The sequence below is a fragment of the Myxine glutinosa genome, chromosome 5 (genome assembly GCF_964187855.1).
Source record: "Myxine glutinosa chromosome 5, kmMyxGlut1.1, whole genome shotgun sequence".
NCBI classification, from domain to species: domain Eukaryota; kingdom Metazoa; phylum Chordata; class Myxini; order Myxiniformes; family Myxinidae; genus Myxine; species Myxine glutinosa.
This window is the reverse complement of record NC_136265.1, coordinates 32,960,820-32,988,357: the sequence shown is the minus strand read 5'-3', so window position 1 is coordinate 32,988,357 and position 27,538 is coordinate 32,960,820. Positions and strand designations below refer to the sequence as shown.

General features: G+C 45.4%; 1 protein-coding gene across 1 annotated transcript; it reads left to right on the top strand.

Moving 5' to 3' along the window:
• LOC144892240 (uncharacterized) lies at positions 1-25,694 on the top strand. Its single transcript, XM_078777838.1, has 13 exons — positions 1-224; positions 391-567; positions 850-991; positions 1,661-2,270; positions 9,505-9,741; positions 9,908-10,084; positions 10,372-10,513; positions 11,240-11,322; positions 11,682-11,823; positions 24,332-24,532; positions 24,667-24,736; positions 25,205-25,393; positions 25,486-25,694. The coding sequence occupies exons 9-13, from the start codon at positions 11,783-11,785 to the stop codon at positions 25,612-25,614; spliced, it is 630 nt and encodes a 209-aa protein (XP_078633964.1). The 5' UTR covers positions 1-224; positions 391-567; positions 850-991; positions 1,661-2,270; positions 9,505-9,741; positions 9,908-10,084; positions 10,372-10,513; positions 11,240-11,322; positions 11,682-11,782; the 3' UTR covers positions 25,615-25,694.
• Positions 25,695-27,538: the final 1,844 nt, after the last annotated feature.

The window sequence follows — 27,538 nt, the reverse complement described above, 5'->3', positions numbered from 1 at the left end:
AATGACAACAACGCCATGGAAGCGAAGTCTGAAGAAACATTGGGAAGTTCACCACTGAGCACCTCTTTAAATAGCACCTGCCAATATTTTGCAAAAATGTACGACAGTGGAGCAAAATGGATACAGAAGAATGTGATAAGGAAAGCAAGAACTGTTCTCTCTCCTTATTCACGATAAATCGGGTGAGGGGGAAATTTTACCACTTCCAACATAAATTTATTGAGGTGAGACATTTCATTATTTTCCGCATTTCTAAATAGAAATATAAATTGTATTTGTTTTGTGGACAAGTTTTTACTGCTCAGCATTTACTGTTTTGTCAACTTCAAAGGTTTATTTTTTCCTGTTGCAGTTAGTGACACAATTAATGCTTTTTGTATTTCAATACAGACCCGGAGACATTTGTATGCGAGCGACTGCTCTGAGTTTGTGCGGAACAAACCAAAAAATGGCCTGATATTTCAGTGAAAATTTTTTTCAGGAAAAGTGAGAAATTTGTAATTTCGATGGAGGTTGGATATTTCAATTCTGACCCTGATATGAGTCGTAGAGAAGACTTTTAAAAAGGTACGTGCTGCTTCCTTGGTTGTCACTCCGCATTTATGGGATAGGGAAATGGACAAAACCTGTGGATTGGCATGTGGAGGAGAAAATGTCTTCATGATTGCCCTGGTGTGTTTGGAGAGGAAAGAAATCCTATAAAGATGTCACATCACTTCCCCCAAACACAATGGCTGTGTAACCTGTGTCGTGTCGTGTCGTGTCGTGTCGTGTCGTGTCGTTTCGTGTCGTTTCGTGTCGTTTCGTGTCGTTTCGTTTCGTTGCATTGACTTTGCTATTGTCTGTCAGAAGGACTGCAGGAGATGCCTGGAGACTGGATGGCACTGTCACCGTAGAGCGGCATGCAGTGTGAACCATCGATTGATTAACATCAGGCTGAATATTAAAGAATGAAGTTTTGCAGCGATCGCCCGGACAGAGGATCACCAAGGTTTGTTCTTTCCAATTTGTTTGGTCCGAGTGAGGAAGAGAATGGAGAGAACACCCACAGAGGTTATTTCCTGGAGCTTTTCAGATTTAAAGCCAAGGAGGCATGTAAGGAGGATGGCTCCATAGAAGATATGTGGTCAGTGTATTGGGTGTGTGTGTGTGTGTATGTGTGTCCGCAGTGTGTGTATGTGTGTCCGCAGTATGTGTGTGTGTGTGTATGTATGTATGTGTGTGTACGTATGTGTGTGTGTGTCTGTGTATGTAGTGTGTGTGTGTATGTATGTGTATATGTGTATGTATGTGTGTGTGTGTGTGTGTGTGTGTGTGTGTGTGTGTGTGTGTGTGTGTGTGTGTGTGTGTGTGTGTGTGTGTGTGTGTATAAGAGAGAGATAGAATTGTGAGGAACAGAAATGAAAAAACGAGATGTGTGTGGGGTGTCATAGTGTGGGGTTGTTGTGTTGTGTCATTGTGCGGTGTCATAGTGCGGTGTCCGAGTAAGGAAGAGAATGGAGAGAACACCCACAGAGGTTATTTCCTGGAGCTTTTCAGCTTTCAAGCCAAGGAGTCGTGTATGGAGGATAGCTCAATAAATGAGAAATGGTCGGTGTGTGTATGTGTGTGACGCATTATGTCATTGTGTCATTGCATTGACTTTGCCATTGTTTGTCAGGAGTGCAGGAGTTACCTGGAGGCTGGATGGCATTGCCAGCATATAGCGGAATGCAGTGCGGACCATCGATTGATTAACATCAGGTTGAGTTTGACAATAATAAAGTTCTGCATTGAATGCCCAGGCAGAAGATCAAAAAGGTTTGTTTTTTACAATCTTTATGGTCTGAGGAAGGAAGAGAATGGAAAGAACACCCAGAGAGGTAATTTCCAGGAGTTTGGCAACTTTAAAGCCAAGAATCAGGTAAGTATAATACCTCAATAGAAGATAAATGGTTGGTGTGTGTGTGTGTGTGTGTGTGTGTGTGTGTGTGTGTGTGTGTGTGTGTGTTGTGTGTTGTGTGTTTGTGTGTGTGTGTTGTGTGTGAGTGAGTGATGTGTGAGTGAGTGATGTGTGTGTGTGAGATGTGTGTGTGTGAGATGTGTCGTTTCATTGTGTCATTGCATTGACTTTGCTATTGTCTGTCAGAAGGACTGCAGGAGATGCCTGGAGACTGGATGGCACTGTCACCGTAGAGCGGCATGCAGTGCGGACTATCGATTGATTAACATCAGGCTGAATATTAAAGAATGAAGTTTTGCAGCGATCGCCCGGACAGAGGATCAAAAAGGTTTGTTCTTTGCAATTTGTTTGGTTCGAGTGAGGAAGAGAATGGAGAGAACACCCACAGAGGTTATTTCCTGGAGCTTGTCAGATTTAAAGCCAAGGAGTCATGTGAGGAGGATGGCTCCATAGAATGTGTGTGTGTGTGTGTGTGTGTGTGTGTGTGTGTGTGTGTGTGTGTGTGTGTGTGTGTGTGTGTGTGTGTGTGTGTGTGTGTGTGTGCGTGTGCGCGCCGTTAGTTGTTATCTCCATATGCGGGTTTCAATAGTTGGAACGGAGCCTTCCCAGGTCTCAAAGTATCCACCTTCATGCACACATGTAAATACTGTGGAACCTCGACATTTGCGAGGGATACGTTCCTGAAACATACCACAAATGGTGAATCCACAAATGTCGGGGCATTGTTCCAATGGGAAACTAGACAAGACACTCTTGGACATCACGGTGTTGACCGATATGTCTCTGCACACATTAATACATCATTATAATAATTGTACCAAGTTTGATTTAAATCCATTCAGTTGTTCTCAAGTTATCAGATGTGACCTCTGAACTTTGGCCTCGGGACACCAAAATCTAATCGGTTAATCTTTACATCATTATACATACCTGTAGAAAGTTTGAATTCGATCACTTCAGTCATTCTCAAGTTATAGACCTATTACAGACTTTGACCTTTGACCTCTTGACCCCAAAATATAATCAGTTAATCTTTACATCATTATACATACCTGTAGCAAGTTTGAATTAGATCACTTCAGTCGTTCTCAAGTTATAGACATATTACAGACTTTGACCTTTGACCTCTTGACCCCAAAATATAATCAGTTAATCTTTACATCATTATACATACCTGTAGCAAGTTTGAATTCGATCACTTCAGTCGTTCTCAAGTTATAGACCTATTTCAGACTTTGACCATTGACCTCTTGACCCTAAAATATAATCAGTTAATCTTTACATCATTATATGTCCCTGTAGAAAGTTTGAATTGGATCACTTCAGCCATCCTGAAGTTATAGACCGATTGCAGACGTTTACCTTTGACCTCTTCACGGCAAAATCTAAACGGTTCTTCTTTACATCATTATCCATAAGTGTACCAAATTTGGTCAGAATCCCATGACTGGTTCACAAGTTATTCCGGTAACAGGATTTTTACTCAACATGACCTTTGGTCATGGGCCTTTGGCCTTTGACCACTTGACCCCAAAATCGAATGACTTCATCGTTACTTCATTATACATACCTGCATCAAGTTTGACGAAGATCCTTCCAGCCGTTCTCAAGTTATCGCGGTAACTAAAACCTATCATGGACGGACGGATGGACAACCTGAAAACATAATGCCTCCAGCGACTTTGTTGGTGGAGGCATAAAAAGGGGATAGATTCCCAGTGGTTCGTAATTCATAAGGGAATTTTTTTATTTTATGAATATGAATGCACATCATTATAGGCCATGGGCTGCTGAAGCTGGCCGTGCACCCCCCCCCCCCCCCCCCCCACAAACCTCCGACCCTATATTTTTCTGATGCCCCAGAGTGTCCTGAACATGAAATCAAATGTTAACATTGCATAAGTTGGGATGAACTTGTCATTTGGGGCCAATGTATGGGGGTATTCTCAAAACGTGACCAATTTCGCTTCGCGTCGTGATCCGTTGGCACATTTTCACATTCTGGTGAATTATGGGGTCATTACAGCAGCTATACATACATATAACGTACCAAATGAAAGCTGAGCTTGTGTCAGTTCGTTTCAAACCCTCATAAGTAAGTTTCAGACATATGTAATATGAGTTATTGGGGTACATATACACACACCCCTTATAGATATCCGGCGCATCAAAAAAAAAAATCAAATTTCGACATTAAGTTTGTTTGAGGTATATCTGTGAGACTTTATAAGTTCAAATCATATTGTAAACTACATTGTGACCCACGCGCTACCATTCAATACCACAACTATCATTCTAGGACATAAACTGACAAAATTATGACAATTTAAAACTTGGCACTCGTTAATAGCGCAAACATGGCAAAGCAAGGACAATGCTGTCGTGCAGACCCTTTGGTTAACACCAGGGACCGCGGAAGACCAGAACAGCTTTAATGGAGGCGACGACCAAACGCGAATTCTACTTATGAAACGCGGGAGGAGGAAGGGAAGTGGAAAGCTGCAGAAAAAGCGCTTACCTGGGGCGCGCCGACCGCGGCTTCGATCCTGCGGGGAATTAATGTACTCGACACACAAGATTTCAAATGTACAAAAATAAAGATTTATTCCCGGCACCCGATAACAATGAAACGCGACGGTAATCAAATCATGTAAATCCTACGTTGGGATCCCACACACCGGACTCAACAACAGAAACGAGACACAGGAATGGATTAACAAAAGAAAAACGTCCGTTATGTAATTGTGAATGTTCCGTGGGTGCGGCCTTATCTGTCCCTCGTCTTGTCTTTGGCTCAGTCGACGTCCCACGCGGCCCTCTCCGACCGCCTCCGAGCACCACCCCGCCTCGCCCCAAGCATCACCAGTCCTCGCTCCAAGCACCACCAGGCCTCGCTCCAAGCACCACGCGTCCAACGCAGGCTAGTGACTCCACACGAGGTCGATCTCCACACACGATCGGTCTGCCAAGTCCCAGTCAGCTCTCCCAAGGGTTGGACGTGCCAGAGAGATAAAGGAACGTGCAGGAAGCAAGCGAACTCCACTCAACTCAAGAGAACTCCCAGAAGCAAGCCAGTGAACTCAGGCTAGGACTAGGACTGCGCAGTGCGCATAGAGTTCGGCGCGCCCTCTTATAACCTTGCTGCGGTGACGTCAGCCTCGGCGCGCCACCTAATCAGTGCCCTCCACAGGCCTGGAGTGTGGTCATAGCATGTAGCGTGTTACTCGAGGCCTAGCGGAGGGGTAGCTGGCTTTAGCTGGCTTATTCTTAATCCCTACTCTATCTAACACTCGAACATCCTGGTATATCCACAGGTATACTTCTTCACCGACAAACCGACTAAACACGCAGAACTTATTACAGGTAGATTCCCTATCACGACAGTCGGATACCTACCTACACAGATCTATCTGGCTCTAGATATTTCTCGACCCCCAGACATAACACAGCCCCCCACCTGGAACCGTAGCTCCTGCTAGGTTCACTGCAGGCGCGACAATTCCAGTCTTAACGCTTACTGTCACACACTTAATTAACCTATTAAATAAATCAGGAGGGCTGTGGGAAGTGAGTCGGACTTCCTACCTATACTTCTTAACATGCTAATCCCCTTAACAATCATGCAGGCACATATTTACAATCATTTCGATTCGTTCCTGCGGTGGGAGGAAACAAACAACACATCAAAATCTAACTTAACCACAAAACTTACCAAACTTACAAATTTCCAAAACTCTATAAAATATTTGTACAACCCCGGTCTACAGACCGCGTCCCCCGGTGGATGCCACAAGACACAACCTTACCTGCGCGGCCATCCCAATACAACAACAACAACAACAACATGCATTTTAAAGGCCATTTTCCCTGCTAGAGCGGGGGTTAGCCTTGCGGTCCCCATGACAATCTTCTCCATTTTGCCCTATTTTCTGCATCTCTCCTTGTTAACCCCCTTGCCCGCATTTCTTCTTCCACCATCTTTAGCCAAGTCTTTCTCGGTCTTCCCCGTCCTCTGCTTCCTTCTACATTCATTTCCATCACTCTTCTCAACCAGTCACTTTCATCCTTCCTCAACACATGACCAAACCATCTCAACCTGTTCCTCTTCACAGCATCAATCACAGGCTCTATTCCCATCATCTTTCACAATTCATCATTTGTCTTCCTCTCTCTCAACGATACTCCGCACATCCGTCGAACCATTCGCATTTCCACCCTTTCCAACCTTCGTTGCTGCTCTACGTTCATTACCCATGTCTCGCTCCCATAAATCATAACACTTCTCACACATGCAGCATACACCTTTCCCTTCAGCTTCAACGACACTCCCCTCACCATCAGCACGCCACTCAGTTCCCGAAACTTCTTCCATGCACATCTCACTCGAGCAACCGTTGCCGAGTCTGATCCAACTTCTCCATTCAGCATGTCTCCGAGGTAGCAAAATGTTTTCACACCTTCCAGCTTCACGCCGTCTCCAAGATCCAACTCAACATTTCCTCCATCTGCAGCTCCCTCTGTGCACACCTTACATTTGAATGTAGCTGCCACACTGGTTAATGACCCTCTCAGACCACTACATTTTTGATGAACCCACTCAGCGCACATTGTACATTGAATGGAGTTCACTCCGACACCCTTCCTGCACACAGCACAGGGCCACTTCCCAGTTCTTTCCACCTCCCCACATGCTTTACCACTTGCCATCACCTTCGTCTTTCCGATATTCACCTTCAGACCTTTTGTCTCCATACATTCCTTCCACTTGTTCATCTTTTCCTTCAGTCCATCCATACTTTCCGCAATCAACACCAGATCATCTGCATACAACAACTCCCACGGTAAACCCTCCTTTACGTTCTGAGCCAGCACCTCCATCACAGTTACAAATAGTAGTGGACTTAGTACCGACCCCTGATGCACTCCCACCTTCACCTCAAACTCACCACTGTTCCCGTCCTTCGTCCTTATAGCTGTGCGCGCTCTTTTGTACATTGCCATCACTACTCTGATCAACCATTCCTCCACTCCTAACTTCCTCATTGCCGATGTCAATACTTTGCGTGGAACCCTATCGAATGCTTTCTCCAGATCAACAAACCCAAGAAACAACTTCTTCCTCTTCTCCATGTACTTCTCCTGCATCTGCCTCACAATAAAAAGCGCGTCTGTCGTTCCTCTTCCTGGCATAAATTCAAACTGCATTTCGTCGATCTTCACTTTCTTCCTTATCCTCCTCTCCAACACCCTTTCCAATACCTTCATTCCATGCTCCAATAACCTTATCGCTCGGTACGAGCCACACTCTAGAGTCTAGAGGGTCACCTTTCCCCTTGTATAGAGGGACGAGGTTACTCAGTTCCCAATCCACTGGAATGCAGCCTTCTTTCACCGCCAGATTACAGATCTGTCATTCTCTTCACACCCCAACTTCCTGCTGCCTTCAACATATCTCCCACAACTCCCGTCGGCCCTCCCGCTGTTCTACTCTTCATTACTTTTATCGCTTCCTCAACTTCCTTCTCGGTTATCTTCTCTGCCGGTCCTAAAACTGGGTTACTCTCTATGTTGCCATCCCATTCATTCTCTGTATTCAACAGCATTTCCATATATCTTTTCCATCTTCCTTTAATTCCATCTGGGTCCAAAATTTTAATTCCATCTGTAGAATTTCAACAAAAGCCACATCACTGTTCATATCGGTACATATTATTCCATCGTGTTTGGAAAAACTGGAAAATTGGAAAACTTGGAAAAATTAGAGAAACAATATAGCTTATTTTACTCCAGGGGGTCCGAGGATTACCCACCCAAAATATCGTTGCGATCGGTTCAGCCGTTTTTGCGGTACCTTCGAACGGACAGACAGACGGACATTTGGTGAATTATAGTAAGACTAGCAACAGTTCCTGCCCTAAGGGCGGGGCTTCAATCTGGAAGCCTAAATGAAAAGGTAAAATATCAGAAATTGAAGGCTTTTTTATTTTAAACGATTCATATAAACATCCGTTGAATCATATCACACGCAAATCATCAAAATCTAAACAGCACATGGACGACAACGTACCACATACGTCTCGCGTCTCGCTCGCTCTCATGTTGTCCCGATAATGATCCTTCCGCAGGTTCACTTGCGGAAACCTTGTTACGACTTTTACTTCCTCTAGACAGTCAAGCTCGCTCATCTTTTCGGTGCACCGGCACGAGCCGAGATCGAGGGTCTCACCAAACCGTCCGATCGGTTGTAGCGACGGGCGGTGTGTACAAAGGGCAGGGACTTGATCAACGCGAGCTGATGACTTGCGCTTACTGGGAATTCCTCGTTCGTGGGACACTGTCTCAAGCCCCAGTCCCCATCACGGATGGGGTTCAGCGGTTTACCGGAGCCTGACGGCAAAGGGCAAGGTACACGCTGGCCCGTCCAGTGTACCGCGTGTGCGGCCCCGGACATCGAAGGGCATTAAACGTTCATTAAACATGAAACGTTCATTAAACATTAAACGTTCATTAAAGGATTACGAAACGAAAAACATTACGAAATTACGTTACACACCGTCACGTCAAACACCAACGTGAACACATCCATCGTCACAACATCGTCACAATAAGAACATCGTCACAATGAACGTTATGCGAACGCGAATGTTATGCGGGAGTCCAAACCTGAGAATGCTGGAGACCAAAGCTGAAATTGGGAAAACCAAATAGCCTATTTTACTCCTGGAGATCCCAGGATTACCCACCCAAAATATCTTTGCGATCAGTTCAGCAGTTTTTACGGTACCTTCGAACAGACAGACAGACGGACATTTGGTGAGTTATAGTAAGATCGTCACAATGAGAACGTCGTCACAGTGAACGTTATGCGAACGCGAATGTTATGCGGGAGACCAAACCTGAGAATGCTGGAGACCAAAGCTGAAATTGGGAAAACTAAATAGCCTATTTTACTCCCAGGGGTCCCAGGAATACCCACCCAAAATATATTTGCGATCGGTTCAGCAGTTTTTACGGTACCTTCGAACAGACAGATGGACATTTGGTGAATTATTGTAAGATAAGCTGTTTATACACGTCATCACTGCAGTAAAAACGCCTTGGGGAAGTGCGACTTTATTAGTATCAATTTTGTTTTGTCATAACATTAATAATATGTGATTATCATTAATTTTGTTATTAAAAGCGTCTTTGGAAAAACGCCACGATAAAGCTTCTTTGGACAAACGCGACGATAAACCTAATTTAACATTTATATACACCTGAACGTGCAACCCCATTGACTGCAATGGTGGGGAAAACCCGCTCGGGGGAGAAAACCCCCTTGGGGAGGTGGGGGGGGGGGGGGGGGAAATGAATGCGCTACAACCTTCATTGTGTAACCCTTCGTCATCCTGTCAAGTTTGGTTGAGATTGGACAAGTAACGACAGAATGTATTGGCGTCAAAAATTCATCAGACAAACACAAATGGCGTATTTTAGTATGATAACTGCTTTTGATGATCTAGATGTGCTATTTGGTCTCCTAAGAGAGTTCCATTTTGTGTCATGTCAATGTGGTGCAGCAATGAAAGTCCCAATGACAACAACGCCATGGAAGCGAAGTCTGAAGAAACATTGGGAAGTTCACCACTGAGCACCTCTTTAAATAGCACCTGCCAATATTTTGCAAAAATGTACGACAGTGGAGCAAAATGGATACAGAAGAATGTGATAAGGAAAGCAAGAACTGTTCTCTGTCCTTATTCACGATAAATCGGGTGAGGGGGAAATTTTACCACTTCCAACATAAATTTATTGAGGTGAGACATTTCATTATTTTCCGCATTTTTAAATAGAAATATAAATTGTATTTGTTTTGTGGACAAGTTTTTACTGCTCAGCATTTACTGTTTTGTCAACTTCAAAGGTTTATTTTTTCCTGTTGCAGTTAGTGACACAATTAATGCTTTTTGTATTTCAATACAGACCCGGAGACATTTGTATGCGAGCGACTGCTCTGAGTTTGTGCGGAACAAACCAAAAAATGGCCTGATATTTCAGTGAAAATTTTTTTCAGGAAAAGTGAGAAATTTGTAATTTCGATGGAGGTTGGATATTTCAATTCTGACCCTGATATGAGTCGTAGAGAAGACTTTTTAAAAGGTACGTGCTGCTTCCTTGGTTGTCACTCCGCATTTATGGGATAGGGAAATGGACAAAACCTGTGGATTGGCATGTGGAGGAGAAAATGTCTTCATGATTGCCCTGGTGTGTTTGGAGAGGAAAGAAATCCTATAAAGATGTCACATCACTTCCCCCAAACACAATGGCTGTGTAACCTGTGTCGTGTCGTGTCGTGTCGTGTCGTGTCGTGTCGTGTCGTTTCGTGTCGTTTCGTGTCGTTTCGTGTCGTTTCGTTTCGTTGCATTGACTTTGCTATTGTCTGTCAGAAGGACTGCAGGAGATGCCTGGAGACTGGATGGCACTGTCACCGTAGAGCGGCATGCAGTGTGAACCATCGATTGATTAACATCAGGCTGAATATTAAAGAATGAAGTTTTGCAGCGATCGCCCGGACAGAGGATCACCAAGGTTTGTTCTTTCCAATTTGTTTGGTCCGAGTGAGGAAGAGAATGGAGAGAACACCCACAGAGGTTATTTCCTGGAGCTTTTCAGATTTAAAGCCAAGGAGGCATGTAAGGAGGATGGCTCCATAGAAGATATGTGGTCAGTGTATTGCGTGTGTGTGTGTGTGTATGTGTGTCCGCAGTGTGTGTATGTGTGTCCGCAGTATGTGTGTGTGTGTGTGTATGTATGTATGTGTGTGTACGTATGTGTGTGTGTGTCTGTGTATGTAGTGTGTGTGTGTATGTATGTGTATATGTGTATGTATGTGTGTGTGTGTGTGTTGTGTGTGTGTGTGTGTGTGTGTGTGTGTGTGTGTGTGTGTGTGTGTGTGTGTGTGTGTGTGTGTGTGTGTGTGTGTGTGTGTGTGTGTGTGTGTGTGTGTGTGTGTGTGTGTGTGTATAAGAGAGAGATAGAATTGTGAGGAACAGAAATGAAAAAACGAGATGTGTGTGGGGTGTCATAGTGTGGGGTTGTTGTGTTGTGTCATTGTGCTGTGTCATAGTGCGGTGTCCGAGTAAGGAAGAGAATGGAGAGAACACCCACAGAGGTTATTTCCTGGAGCTTTTCAGCTTTCAAGCCAAGGAGTCGTGTATGGAGGATAGCTCAATAAATGAGAAATGGTCGGTGTGTGTATGTGTGTGACGCATTATGTCATTGTGTCATTGCATTGACTTTGCCATTGTTTGTCAGGAGTGCAGGAGTTACCTGGAGGCTGGATGGCATTGCCAGCATATAGCGGAATGCAGTGCGGACCATCGATTGATTAACATCAGGTTGAGTTTGACAATAATAAAGTTCTGCATTGAATGCCCAGGCAGAAGATCAAAAAGGTTTGTTTTTTACAATCTTTATGGTCTGAGGAAGGAAGAGAATGGAAAGAACACCCAGAGAGGTAATTTCCAGGAGTTTGGCAACTTTAAAGCCAAGAATCAGGTAAGTATAATACCTCAATAGAAGATAAATGGTTGTTGTGTGTGTGTGTGTGTGTGTGTGTGTGTTGTGTGTTGTGTGTTTGTGTGTGTGTGTTGTGTGTGAGTGATGTGTGAGTGAGTGATGTGTGTGTGTGAGATGTGTGTGTGTGAGATGTGTCGTTTCATTGTGTCATTGCATTGACTTTGCTATTGTCTGTCAGAAGGACTGCAGGAGATGCCTGGAGACTGGATGGCACTGTCACCGTAGAGCGGCATGCAGTGCGGACTATCGATTGATTAACATCAGGCTGAATATTAAAGAATGAAGTTTTGCAGCGATCGCCCGGACAGAGGATCAAAAAGGTTTGTTCTTTGCAATTTGTTTGGTTCGAGTGAGGAAGAGAATGGAGAGAACACCCACAGAGGTTATTTCCTGGAGCTTGTCAGATTTAAAGCCAAGGAGTCATGTGAGGAGGATGGCTCCATAGAATGTGTGTGTGTGTGTGTGTGTGTGTGTGTGTGTGTGTGTGTGTGTGTGTGTGTGTGTGTGTGTGTGTGTGTGTGTGTGTGTGTGTGCGTGCGTGAGGGCCGTTAGTTGTTATCTCCATATGCGGGTTTCAATAGTTGGAACGGAGCCTTCCCAGGTCTCAAAGTATCCACCTTCATGCACACATGTAAATACTGTGGAACCTCGACATTTGCGAGGGATACGTTCCTGAAACATACCACAAATGGTGAATCCACAAATGTCGGGGCATTGTTCCAATGGGAAACTAGACAAGACACTCTTGGACATCACGGTGTTGACCGATATGTCTCTGCCCACATTAATACATCATTATAATAATTGTACCAAGTTTGATTTAAATCCATTCAGTTGTTCTCAAGTTATCAGATGTGACCTCTGAACTTTGGCCTCGGGACACCAAAATCTAATCGGTTAATCTTTACATCATTATACATACCTGTAGAAAGTTTGAATTCGATCACTTCAGTCATTCTCAAGTTATAGACCTATTACAGACTTTGACCTTTGACCTCTTGACCCCAAAATATAATCAGTTAATCTTTACATCATTATACATACCTGTAGCAAGTTTGAATTAGATCACTTCAGTCGTTCTCAAGTTATAGACATATTACAGACTTTGACCTTTGACCTCTTGACCCCAAAATATAATCAGTTAATCTTTACATCATTATACATACCTGTAGCAAGTTTGAATTCGATCACTTCAGTCGTTCTCAAGTTATAGACCTATTTCAGACTTTGACCATTGACCTCTTGACCCTAAAATATAATCAGTTAATCTTTACATCATTATATGTCCCTGTAGAAAGTTTGAATTGGATCACTTCAGCCATCCTGAAGTTATAGACCGATTGCAGACGTTTACCTTTGACCTCTTCACGGCAAAATCTAAACGGTTCTTCTTTACATCATTATCCATAAGTGTACCAAATTTGGTCAGAATCCCATGACTGGTTCACAAGTTATTCCGGTAACAGGATTTTTACTCAACATGACCTTTGGTCATGGGCCTTTGGCCTTTGACCACTTGACCCCAAAATCGAATGACTTCATCGTTACTTCATTATACATACCTGCATCAAGTTTGACGAAGATCCTTCCAGCCGTTCTCAAGTTATCGTGGTAACTAAAACCTATCATGGACGGACGGATGGACAACCTGAAAACATAATGCCTCCAGCGACTTTGTTGGTGGAGGCATAAAAAGGGGATAGATTCCCAGTGGTTCGTAATTCATAAGGGAATTTTTTTATTTTATGAATATGAATGCACATCATTATAGGCCATGGGCTGCTGAAGCTGGCCGTGCACCCCCCCCCCCCCCCCCCCCCACAAACCTCCGACCCTATATTTTTCTGATGCCCCAGAGTGTCCTGAACATGAAATCAAATGTTAACATTGCATAAGTTGGGATGAACTTGTCATTTGGGGCCAATGTATGGGGGTACTCTCAAAACGTGACCAATTTCGCTTCGCGTCGTGATCCGTTGGCACATTTTCACATTCTGGTGAATTATGGGGTCATTACAGCAGCTATACATACATATAACGTACCAAATGAAAGCTGAGCTTGTGTCAGTTCGTTTCAAACCCTCATAAGTAAGTTTCAGACATATGTAATATGAGTTATTGGGGTACATATAAACACACCCCTTATAGATATCCGGCGCGTCAAAAAAAAAAATCAAATTTCGACATTAAGTTTGTTTGAGGTATATCTGTGAGACTTTATAAGTTCAAATCATATTGTAAACTACATTGTGACCCACGCGCTACCATTCAATACCACAACTATCATTCTAGGACATAAACTGACAAAGTTATGACAATTTAAAACTTGGCACTCGTTAATAGCGCAAACATGGCAAAGCAAGGACAATGCTGTCGTGCAGACCCTTTGGTTAACACCAGGGACCGCGGAAGACCAGAACAGCTTTAATGGAGGCGACGACCAAACGCGAATTCTACTTATGAAACGCGGGAGGAGGAAGGGAAGTGGAAAGCTGCAGAAAAAGCGCTTACCTGGGGCGCGCCGACCGCGGCTTCGATCCTGCGGGGAATTAATGTACTCGACACACAAGATTTCAAATGTACAAAAATAAAGATTTATTCCCGGCACCCGATAACAATGAAACGCGACGGTAATCAAATCATGTAAATCCTACGTTGGGATCCCACACACCGGACTCAACAACAGAAACGAGACACAGGAATGGATTAACAAAAGAAAAACGTCCGTAATGTAATTGTGAATGTTCCGTGGGTGCGGCCTTATCTGTCCCTCGTCTTGTCTTTGGCTCAGTCGACGTCCCACGCGGCCCTCTCCGACCGCCTCCGAGCACCACCCCGCCTCGCCCCAAGCATCACCAGTCCTCGCTCCAAGCACCACCAGGCCTCGCTCCAAGCACCACGCGTCCAACGCAGGCTAGTGACTCCACACGAGGTCGATCTCCACACACGATCGGTCTGCCAAGTCCCAGTCAGCTCTCCCAAGGGTTGGACGTGCCAGAGAGATAAAGGAACGTGCAGGAAGCAAGCGAACTCCACTCAACTCAAGAGAACTCCCAGAAGCAAGCCAGTGAACTCAGGCTAGGACTAGGACTGCGCAGTGCGCATAGAGTTCGGCGCGCCCTCTTATAACCTTGCTGCGGTGACGTCAGCCTCGGCGCGCCACCTAATCAGTGCCCTCCACAGGCCTGGAGTGTGGTCATAGCATGTAGCGTGTTACTCGAGGCCTAGCGGAGGGGTAGCTGGCTTTAGCTGGCTTATTCTTAATCCCTACTCTATCTAACACTCGAACATCCTGGTATATCCACAGGTATACTTCTTCACCGACAAACCGACTAAACATGCAGAACTTATTACAGGTAGATTCCCTATCACGACAGTCGGATACCTACATACACAGATCTATCTGGCTCTAGATATTTCTCGACCCCCAGACATAGCACAGCCCCCCAACTGGAACCGTAGCTCCTGCTAGGTTCACTGCAGGCGCGACAATTCCAGTCTTAACGCTTACTGTCACACACTTAATTAACCTATGAAATAAATCAGGAGGGCTGTGGGAAGTGAGTCGGACTTCCTACCTATACTTCTTAACATCCTAATCCCCTTAACAATCATGCAGGCACATATTTACAATCATTTCGATTCGTTCCTGCGGTGGGAGAAAACAAACAACACATCAAAATCTAACTTAACCACAAAACTTACCAAACTTACAAATTTCCAAAACTCTATAAAATATTTGTACAACCCCGGTCTACAGACCGCGTCCCCCGGTGGATGCCACAAGACACAACCTTACCTGCGCGGCCATGTCAATACAACAACAACAACAACAACATGCATTTTAAAGGCCATTTTCCCTGCTAGAGCGGGGGTTAGCCTTGCGGTCCCCATGACAATCTTCTCCATTTTGCCCTATTTTCTGCATCTCTCCTTGTTAACCCCCTTGCCCGCATTTCTTCTTCCACCATCTTTAGCCAAGTCTTTCTCGGTCTTCCCCGTCCTCTGCTTCCTTCTACATTCATTTCCATCACTCTTCTCAACCAGTCACTTTCATCCTTCCTCAACACATGACCAAACCATCTCAACCTGTTCCTCTTCACAGCATCAATCACAGGCTCTATTCCCATCATCTTTCGCAATTCATCATTTGTCTTCCTCTCTCTCAACGATACTCCGCACATCCGTCGAACCATTCGCATTTCCACCCTTTCCAACCTTCGTTGCTGCTCTACGTTCATTACCCATGTCTCGCTCCCATAAATCATAACACTTCTCACACATGCAGCATACACCTTTCCCTTCAGCTTCAACGACACTCCCGTCACCATCAGCACGCCACTCAGTTCCCGAAACTTCTTCCATGCACATCTCACTCGAGCAACCGTTGCCGAGTCAGATCCAACTTCTCCATTCAGCATGTCTCCGAGGTAGCAAAATGTTTTCACACCTTCCAGCTTCACGCCGTCTCCAAGATCCAACTCAACATTTCCTCCATCTGCAGCTCCCTCTGTGCACACCTTACATTTGAATGTAGCTGCCACACTGGTTAATGACCCTCTCAGACCACTACATTTTTGATGAACCCACTCAGCGCACATTGTACATTGAATGGAGTTCACTCCGACACCCTTCCTACACACAGCACAGGGCCACTTCCCAGTTCTTTCCACCTCACCACATGCTTTACCACTTGCCATCACCTTCGTCTTTCCGATATTCACCTTCAGACCTTTTGTCTCCATACATTCCTTCCACGTGTTCATCTTTTCCTTCAGTCCATCCATACTTTCCGCAATCAACACCAGATCATCTGCATACAACAACTCCCACGGTAAACCCTCCTTTACGTTCTGAGCCAGCACCTACATCACAGCTACAAATAGTAGTGGACTTAGTACCGACCCCTGATGCACTCCCACCTTCACCTCAAACTCACCACTGTTCCCGTCCTTCGTCCTTACAGCTGTGCGCGCTCTTTTGTACATTCCCATCACTACTCTGATCAACCATTCCTCCACTCCTAACTTCCTCAATGCCCATCTCAATACTTTGCGTGGTACCCTATCGAATGCTTTCTCCAGATCAACAAACCCAAGAAACAACTTCTTCCTCTTCTCCATGTACTTCTCCTGCAACTGCCTCACAATGAAAAGCGCATCTGTCGTTCCTCTTCCTGGCATGAATCCAAACTGCATTTCGTCGATCTTCACTTTCTTCCTTATCCTCCTCTCCAACACCCTTTCCAATACCTTCATTCCATGCTCCAATAACTTTATCGCTCGGTACGAGCCACACTCCAGAGGGTCACCTTTCCCCTTGTATAAAGGGACGAGGGCACTCAGTTCCCAAGCCACTGGAATGCGGCCTTCTTTCACCACCAAATTACAGATCTCTGTCATTCTCTTCACACCCCAACTTCCTGCTGCCTTCAACATATCTCCCACAACTCCCGTCGGCCCTCCCGCTTTTCTACCCTTCATTGCTTTTATCGCTTCCTCAACTTCCTTCTCAGTTATCTTCTCTGCCGGTCCTAAAACTGGGTTACTCTCAATGTTGCCATCCCATTCATTCTCTGTATTCAACAGCATTTCCATATATCTTTTCCATCTTCCTTTAATTCCATCTGGGTCGACAACGATTTGTCCCACTTCATCCTTCAAGCAACTCACCCCCATCACATCACACCTCTCTTTCGCTATCTGCTTTGCAATCCTGAATACTGCTTTCTGACCCTCTTCCGAATCCAAGCGTTCTCCGAACATTTTCCTACATGCCTCCTGCGCCTTTGCTACCTCTGTCTTTGCAGCCTTCCTGGCTGCCTTATAACTTTCATGCTCTGCTGTTTCTGCTCCCGTACCCTTCGCCTTCTGCCACTCCTTGAACTTCTTCCTCTTCTCGTCAATCCTCTTTCCAACTTCATCATCCCACCACCATGTTTCCGAGTGCCTCGGTGGTCCTTTTGTCCATCCACATACCTCACCAACGGCTCCCAACAGACTAGCTTTCATCGACATCCAACCACTTTCAAGCTCAACCACATCATCCTCGACCCTACTCAGCCTCTCTTTTAATGCCTCCCTTACTGTCACCTCTTTCAACCTCCACACCTTCATTCTCGGTTGGTACTTCACCCGGCGAGCTCTCCTCGCACCTTTCACCCTTACGTCGCAGACAACCAAGTGGTGCTGTGAAACAGCCTCCTCCCCCGGGATCACCTTTGTGTCCCGGAGGTGCCCCCTATCTCGCCTACGCACCATCAGGTAGTCAACGGTTGTCGTCGACCCACCTGACGTGTATGTAACAAGCTTATTATCCTCTTTCTGGAACTGAGTATTACAAATCAACAAATCAGCTCCATCAGCAAACTCCAAAATCCTTTCACCTTCTCCATTTCTCACACCATATCCGTAACCCCCATGAACTCCGTCAAAACCATCCATACTCCTTCCCACATGTCCATTTAGGTCTCCTCCTACCACAACAACGTCCTCATCTTTCACGTTTTCCATCAGCTTCTCTATCGCACACCAGAACTTGTCCTTTTCTTCATCGAAGAGGGTGCGCCCCTAAATAGGAAGAGGCCCTACATCCCAATGCGCCCCTAAATTTCTGCGGGCCCTGTCCAGATGTTACAGGTGAGTGACATGGCTCGGTGGATTTCATCCTCATTCATACAACACAAACCTCTTATCCACTCACTCATTCCGTCACTCCTTGCACACAAAATCATAACCAAGCACGTATTTCAATGCACCCCCCTGCAGGACCATGGCATTGATGTCGTATGCATGTGTGTATTCCTTAACTAGGCAGCGGGGAGGTACCACACTACTAAGATGGTGGGGGCGCTTCAGGCTGTGGTGCTCGCAGTCCCAAAACAGTCAACCGACTTGCAAGTTCATGCTCCCCCCCCTTTACCTCTTGGCCCCGTGACAGCCCAACAGCCCTTTCCGCCGTTACCCCGCCGGTGAGGGTCTCCACACACCAGGCTCCGTTGCCTCCTGCTGTTGTGCAGCTCCACGGGTCGCCGGGGGTCTCCTTTACCCCAGTGCGCCCAACCAGACCCTCCGTCGACGAGTTCCAATTTCCAGATACCACTGGCTGCCAGGGGTAATTGCCGCAGAGGGGGGGGGGGGGGCGCAGGCATCGCTCCTCAGAGCCTGATCTGTACCTGCGGACACACACACCTTCCCCACCCACAAGATCCCAAAACACTTTTCCTCCCCCGCTGCCATTCAATTCTCAACACATTGCCATAGATGGTACAAAAAGATGTCACAAGAGTTTGTGCCATGGCCTGCCGTTGTGAAATCCCCGTTCACATTTAACCAACACATTTTCATTTCCAACACACAATAATCACTCAACTCTCCATTATCTCCACTCTCACGACCACATAGAAACACATCACCTCCACACATAAACAAATGCCACCCACAAGACTCTGTGTGGCACACATTCCATCCCCCTCACCAGCCATGTCATCACTCTCACCCACCTCCCAACTCGAAATTACATGTCCCCAATTTGCATAGCAAGTCCTGAAGCCTGGGACAGTCACCATCAAGGCCTTACCCCTACCTTGATGTGCAGGTAACTTCCGGTTGGTCAAGTCCAAAGGTGCCACCATCCACCCTTCAAAATCCCCAAATTTATTATTGGGCCGATCAAATTTTACCAAATTTTTCTTTTGTCCCCACTACACTGGCAGGTATGTGGGTCCGCATCCAACGGTGATTATCACTATACAACTACCTGTGGCCACGACAGCTCCGCACCTCTACCGTGCAAGGGTCATCGGGACAAGCCGAGCAGTCGAAACGCCAACATGGCCCATGAGCATCCATAAGGTTGCGACCCACCATCCATCCTTCGGCCCCCCTGCGCAGAACACAGCTGCACCAGCCCCAGCTGGCCAATGCAGTGAGCACCTGCTGCCAAAAACACTACCGCACGCACAACCTCGGCCCTGGGGGAGACTGTCGCAGTGCATGGCATTCCCCTCATGTCATCTACGCCGCCCTCGTCCCCCAGTCCACAGAACTGCAGCCCCCCAGTGCTCACCCACACGTGATGACACCAAGGTCCAGTCAACAGCCATGCTCCACCAGGAGACACACCCAGAAGACATGGTCCACACACCTCGGACACGCACAGCACCGCGTTGACCCTCAGACCCCCAACTCCATCCCCATGACTCCGCGTCCCAAATATCAGCACAGTCGCCCCCGCAACCAGTTGAAGGCTGTGTCCTGCTACCCTGTCAATTTTATCACAGCCTCCAACACTTTGGTCTAGCACACCTGGATCAATAATGGTGCAACTGTGCAGTGACCACCATGACATTTCAAAATTCACCCTTAAATTTGTATCTAACCCACAGTTTAACCATGCCAAACATTTGTCACAATTCACTCATTTCACCAAAGAAAGATGCTTTGCCATATACATGCCAGCCGAGCATGGCCCATATGCTCGGCTCATTACACATTCCCGATTCACATCCCCATGGCTCTCTTCCCAAACCGAGAGTCCATAAATCATAACGGAACATCTGTGGAAGGTCACCCTCACACCATCACGTTCCACAGATGCCCCAATGGTTGTCCGGCAGGCTATCTCCATCCCTGTCCATGCGGTTCGACCCGCGTCCATAGCCCAGCATAAGCATGGCAGTGCACCCATGCTGGCTGTCCCAGATTCTCAGGGAGAGGGTGCCAGGCCGCATGCCTGGGCGGTCACCACATAAGGCCCATGTTGGCCGTCCGCAGTGCCACCACCAAAGCGTGACCCACAACACCTCCCCCTAGTGGTCCTCAATAAATGCCATCCCAGGCTTGAGAAACCACCTCGGACCCCCTGGAGGTCTTGGCCCCCACCAGGGTCCGGTGACCCTGCCGGCCCGAGCCACCAGCTTGGGCTGCGCCCCGACGGACAAGGGACGCCACACTCCACCAGACCCCCCGTGGAGCCCAGGTCGTACCATGCCACCCATGGCTGGACCCCACGTCCAAATCTCGCCAGCACAGCCCCCCAGCTGGCTGGCATACTCAAATTTCGAAAGGGGCAAATTTTCCCCGAGGCCATCACCAATGACCTCCCCTTGTCCGAATCCCGCAGCCCAGGGACCAACTCCAACCAAGGCTGCTCCAAAACAAATTCCCATTTAAATCTAAATTTCTTTCTCCTTTTAAATTTTTGGCCCCAGGTGTCCAATCACCGCAGCTGCAGGTAACAACCCCAACCACAGGTTGTTCTGCCCCTCCCTGCAGCTGGTCCACATTCCCTACAGGGACCAAATCGTCGGAGGCTCGATCTCCCGATCCCTCTCTGTCCGAATCCAGCCCGGAGCCAACACACTCCCCCAACTGGTTCTGTAATTTCGGAGCCTCCGTTACCAAACCGCAGTGTATGGTGAGGGTCCCCTCGGTCACCACAACCTCCTCCTCGGACCGACTCACCTCCTCCCCCAAACTCCTTTGGGCCTGGTCAAACCCTACCTCCACGGGACTGTCCCAGGTCCCCAGCCGCTGGGTCAAATCATTTTCATCATCATTACCCATCAATTCCGGCTCCGACAGGCCTTCCCCAATAAATACCCAGTTCGGCTCCATTACCCAGGCCCCCAATAATGTTACCCCCTCTTGCTCCGAACCACCGCCCTGGCACAGCAAGGATTCAAATTCATTTCCCTGTTGAGGTGTTGGGGGCATCCACCCAATCCCAATACACCTCCAGGCCACGATGTGGGCAACATCCTCCCTTACAATTTAATTCTCCATTCACCTCTTCACATGCAGTTTCCCCATCTACCTGTGAGCACTCCCCATTTCCTTCAATTGCCATTCCCGGTGCAATCCCCAATTTGCCTTCCCCCCCGTTCCGATTCTATTTCTGCCACCATTGGCTTCTCCTGGGCCCCAATGGCACCATTCGTTCGTCCTTCCCACAATTTAGTCGTACATTCATTAATTTTAATTCCCATTCCTTCAATGTGTCCCTCCAATCGATCACTCAATCCCTTCATGTCATTTTTCATTTCTCCCATCTCTCCCTTCAACCAATCAATTTTATCACTCATGCTGTTATTCAATCGCTCATTCATTCCCTCCATTTTGTCATTCATTTCTTTACTGGTTCGCTCACTGTGCTCCCTCTGAGCCCTCATTTCGGCCTTCTGTCGATTCTCCAATCCTCCCAATTGGTCCTTAATGAATTGCATTAAGGCCTGATTGTCGTTCGGGACCGCCTTGATTGCGGTGGAGGTTCCACCACCACCCGATGTATACCCCCACTACTTCTGACTCACTCCCAAGACTTCCCGCATCTTCCATCCCTTCTTCCATATAGCTTACCTCTTCCATCCGTGGAGAAGAGCTAGCTTCCCCGTGCGGCTTTTACCTCAGAAACCGGTTGAGAGCGTTGTTGTGCTGAAGAGTTGTTGTTGAGTCTGGCTCTGCTGAAGTTCGATGAGGTCGTCGAGGTATTCGTCGTTGACATCTGCCGTTGCAACGTCGAATGTAAATGGCTGCCGCACCCCGGTACAGCAGTGCCTCCAACTTCAGACTCATCTTCGATCCCGCTCACGCACTCGTCCAGTAGCGAAAAGTTCGCGAAGTTGTCGTTCTCTGTTCGCCGCCTCCACAACGGTAACTTCTTTCGGAAAGCGTTCAGCTTTTCTTCAGATCCGATGACATTCACTCCACCGCCCTGCATCTGGCAATTGCGATGATTGAGTGCGTCAAAGATGTCAGCCAAGTACGCCAAGGCGAGGATGAACTCTGACTCTTGGAAATGCGTTGCATGGCAATGCTGGTTTTCTCGCAAAAACAGGGCTAATTCTACACGCAAGGCAAAAACACGGCAAACTACCTTCCCTCGTGATAACCATCGAACGTTAGAGTGGTAGAGAAGGACTTCTAATTCAGAGCCGATTTCATTGCACAGCTCTTTGAAGATGTGATGATTCAGAGCACGGCTTCGCACGTAATTCACAGTTTCAACGACGATTTTCAGAACATTGGCCAGTTTTGGAGGCAGGGTTTTTGATGCCAGCGCGTGTCTGTGCAGGACGCAGTGTGTGACGATGATGTGTGGTGCATCAGCCTTCACCAGCGCTCCAAAACCGGAGTTGCATCCCAGCATGGCTGGAGCTCCGTCCGAGCAAACTGCAGACACCATGTTCCACGAGAGGCCGTTGCTTCTGAAGATGTCGTCCACAAGCTTCTTCACATCAGCTGCCTTCGTCATTGTTGTGAAAGGCTTGCAGAACAGAAAGTCTTCCTTGATCTCGTCTCCTTTGACATAACGCACAAATAAGATGAGCTGGCTCAATTTCGAAATGTCGGTGGTCTCGTCAAGTTGAAGGCTGAATTTCGTCAGGCTGGTGACTAAATCTGCAACTACCTGGGTGAGGATGTCGTCGCTCACATCGTCGATTCTGCATCTGATGGTGTCATTTGAGAGTGGAACGAGAGATAACTTGTTTTCAGCAGCTTTTCCCAGCATGATGTTGGCCATCTTCAACGCGGCCGGTTTGATGAGTGTCTTGCCAACGGTGTGCGGTTTGCCCTGCTTTGCGATCAGGTACGCAACTTCATACGACGCGGTGAGGATCGGTTTGTCAATTGGAATGAAGCCGAGAGTGGTCCTGGTAGCACTTGCGTCGAATCGGACTCTCTTCAATTTGAATTCATCCAGCGTTGTGAATCGAGGGAAAATGTTGCTTCTGGACCACCTCTAATTTTACATGTAAGTGAATGGTGAAAAAGGGGGAAAACATTCTGACCGGCTGTCCCACCATAAAATTGTGCACCCTTATTTCTCCCCCACTGAGACATGATCAAGTCTAGCCGGTTTAATATCTATCAAATCAAACCCCTGGTGTGTGTATTGACAACTGTTGCAAACTCAAACAAGGAGCCAATGAATATTTTTGGTCCTGGAGTAGGCAATAAACTTAAGTTTTTTTTAAACGTTCATCTCCATCCAGTATATTGACGAATAATACATTATCATTTTGTTCCTTGCTCCTTGCTCAAAGTATTTATTTTGAACCAAGATAAAATGATACACCTCTCTTAATGACCTTGTTTGACCACCCCCCTAGCCACATATCATTTAAAGATTATAGTAAATTATTTTTCACTCGATTTCTTGACAACCATCAAAATTTTCTGTCCATTCCAAGATATTTATTTTCCTCACATCCTCCAACTTATTAGTATTGAAATTTATTCTTTTATTTGTTTCATTTACCTTCACCCCCGTTATCTCCTCAATTATACCTATTTGGTATTTCTCACATCCGTTATGCTTTCCATTTATATACCAAGGTTGATTACACCTCCATTCCTTGGTTTGGTTATAACCTGGTTCAATCATTTATGTAACAGTAAAGAAGAAAAAAAAGACAAAAAGACAGGGACGCACATATATTGCATATTTTAACCATACTCGATCCTTTTCTCATTAATCTCCTCACTTTTGAGAAATGCCATGTTGTCTAACTTGGATTCCTTCCCAGAATTTTTCATTGTTTTGTTTCCTGCTTTTCACATACACACCCTGAGTTCCACGAAACACTGACAGGCAGTTTCACTTCCCTAAATACATTTGACATTATAAAAGCCGTGTTCGTTCAATTTTAAACATTGCAAATCGACGGAGATGAGCGTCAACTTGTCTTATTCCAGTCTTTCCTCTGATGAAGAATATATCAACTCACCCGGATATTGGTAAGTTTCATTTGGTATTAAACTGTTAATGAGAGCTTTGTATGTGATTAATTATATAACGAATTATTTATTTTCCTTTTTATTACAGCAATTCAAGTATTGCGAATGACCTTCATGAGGAATGGAATATTTTTAATGAGGTCCTGGCAGAATTTCAAGTTGTTCGTCAAGAGTTTCACAACGATCTGAATACGGGTTTTAACAACCTATCTCTGGGATGGAGGCCTCAGAATATTCACTCAACTAATTTATTCAATGTTTCACCGTTCTTTGAAGATTCATGTGGAAGGTATGATACAAAATAAAATACGTTGATGTTAAATGAGGCTGCCTTAGAATGCGTGTATGTGTGTGTGCGTGTGTGTGTGTGATGTTTTGTCTGGCTTCCTTCAGCACAGTAATTTGTCTTTATTTTATCTGCAGTATTAACCTCGAAGAAGACACAGACGAGATGTTGCCTCTTGTTCGAAACCACCATCATCGTCTATCCCTGGTAATTCATTATTCATCTCTCTGACTGGCCCCAATAAATGAGAAAAAATATATAAAAAACCACCTTAGAGGCCATTTTTCCCCGCAAGCGGGGGTTGGCCTTTTTCGGGAACCATGGTTGTTGTTGTTTTTCGGTCCCCTTTTTGAAGCAATGTTTTTTTTTTTTACGGCCGGATGCCCTTCCTGACGCCAACCCTTTTTGCCGCCTTTAACGACAAACAGGGAATTACCAGTGAACTGGTCCTCAATTAGCCGACCTCGGAAGGATGACAGGCTGAGTCAACCCCCCTGGCGTTAATTCAGCGATCGACCAGGATTCGAACCCAGGATCCTAGGATCCTAAGCCGGCACACTAACCACTAGCCCAACACCAATAAATGAGCGTTGAGATTTATTTATTTATTTATTGACAATACGATGTATCTTTTAATCATACCTCCTCATGTTTTTTCTTTCTTTTTTTAAACAGAATATAACACCTCAAACAAACCCTTTATTAACAGAGATGAGAGTTGAGATCGATGACCACAACCACGACCACGATCACAGCTTTGATTGGGACTATTTTGAGATCCTAAAGAGTGGTTATTTACTTCCAACCTGTGATACCCTAAATTTTCATCTCGACGACCTTGACACAAAGCTCGATCTTTTGGAGGTATGGTTTATTTATTATATATCCTCATCCACTTTACCTTCTCCTTGCTTCACCCTATATCAATATTTTCTCTTCCACCTTGTCTTAAACAGAAAGAGATTCAGAACCTAAAGACTCCTGGTGAAGTTGCCTTTGGCTTGTGCTGGGAAGAAACTGAATATATACCTCAAGAAAAATGTTTTCATAAATATAAAGATTTTAATGTTTTTAATATGGTATGATTATATTTGCTTTGCCTACAATTATTTAATTCTTAATTATAAAAAGAGAATAAAGGGGGGGAGCGCCCTTCGACCCCTCGTCTCACCCCTCCCCTCCCCGTGTGTGTGTGGGGAAGGTGGGGGTGGGATGAGGGGGGTGGAGGGTCAGGGGTGGGGGTGCACAAGGGGGTGGGGGATGATGGGGATTATGGGTGTGGTTTGTGTGGGTGTGGTTTGTGTGGTGTGGTTTATATGGGTGTGGTTTGTGTGGGTGTGGTTTGTGTGGGTGTGGTTTGTGTGGGTGTGGTTTGTGTGGGTGTGGTTTGTGTGGGCGTGGTTTGTGTGGGCGTGGTTTATGGAATGAGTGAATTTTTTTCTTCTAATTAAATAATTGAGCTGTGTGTGGGAATTAATTAACTAATCTGGGTGGGGGATGTGTAATGTATGGATGTGGTTTGTGTGAATGTGTTTTTTTTGGTGTGGTTGTGGTTTGTGTGAATGTGGTTATTTCAACTTTGTCTTCTGCAATTCTTTTTTTTTTTTTTTTTTTGTACACTGAATCGAGGCTTGTGAAAGAGCTAACAAAGCTTCATAACGTGAAAGAGCTTTCTTGTGAATAAAATGAACCTAAAATCTCTTCTCCATGTAAATCATACAATTTATAAGTCCAAGGGACTGTATCCATTACATCAACAATTTTAAAAAGCTCAGTGGTCCATCTCTGTGCATACCCCTTCACAAAATGACTTCCATCTGTATATTCTTACAATATCACCAACTTTGAACTTTGGTTTTCTCAAATTTATCTCCTTTTCAAATCCTAATTTTGGAAATGTTTTTGATGGTTTTAACTTTGTTGATGAATGAACTGTATTATTATAATCATCAACAATATCCTGTATTAAAGATACACATTGTTGAGAACCGAGTTGTGTGAATTTTTTATATAGTCTTTCTTTCAAGGTGCGATTAAAACGCTCAACAACAACTGCCTTTCCTTCATTAAAGGTACTGCATAATATAACACCGTTATCTTTAAGGAAATTCATAAACACTTTGTTGAAGAACTCTGTACCCATATCAGTCCATAACTTCTTCGGTTTCCTTTTATCCCGATCAAATATTAGCTTGAAGGCTAACATTAAAGTATCACCTTTTTTATTAGTACCCTACCGGTGTACACTGGAGGGGACTGACCATAGGTTTGCACGCCCTCCCTCTGTCTGTCAGTCTGTCAGTCTGTCAGTCCGTCACGCAAAGAACATTTTTCCGGACTTTTTTTCTAAACGCTTAATGCTAAGGATTTCAAACTTGGTACATGGTTTCCTCATGATAAGTTACAGATCAAGGTGGAACTTCACGACGTTTCGATCATTTTTGACAAAGTTATGGCACTTTGAACTTTGGGAATTCTGATAATTCTGATGATCCTTAACTCTGTGCCATTTTAAGTTTTAATTTCCTTTGAAAAAGATTTTCTCTACAATAATAGGACCGATTGAGATAAAATTTTCACCGTAGAGGGGACTCGGTTTGTAGAATATTTTAATGGTAATTATGACGTCACAGGTCACGTGGTTCGGCCGCCATATTGGTTTTCATGAAAACACAAAAACCCCTTTTTCTCTGCAACGGCTGAACAGATCGAGGCCAAACATTGCAGGCAGAATCGCATACCCATGACGAACAAAAAAGTCAGTGAGCATGACGTCATGCATCACATGGTTTCAGAGTTATGACGTTTTTAAGCATGAACCTTTAAAACCGAGCTCCTCCCTCATTTTTGATCCAATCGAGGGGAAACTTCACAGATCTGTTCAGCATGTCAGTCTACTAACATGTCCTTTTGGAATTTGCGATCGGTCATGTGGTTTGGCAGATATCGTTAATTAAACGAAAATTTAAAAAAATGGATATCTCTTGAATCGCTAGTACCTCAGACCGT

Coding starts and splice junctions, on each gene's coding strand:
- LOC144892240 (XM_078777838.1), top strand. CDS start 11,783: ATGAAGTTTTGCAGCGATCGCCCGGACAGAGGATCAAAAAG. Junction 24,737..25,204: donor ACCATCATCGTCTATCCCTG/GTAATTCATTAT, acceptor TTTTTTAAACAG/AATATAACACCTCAAACAAA. Junction 25,394..25,485: donor CAAAGCTCGATCTTTTGGAG/GTATGGTTTATT, acceptor TGTCTTAAACAG/AAAGAGATTCAGAACCTAAA.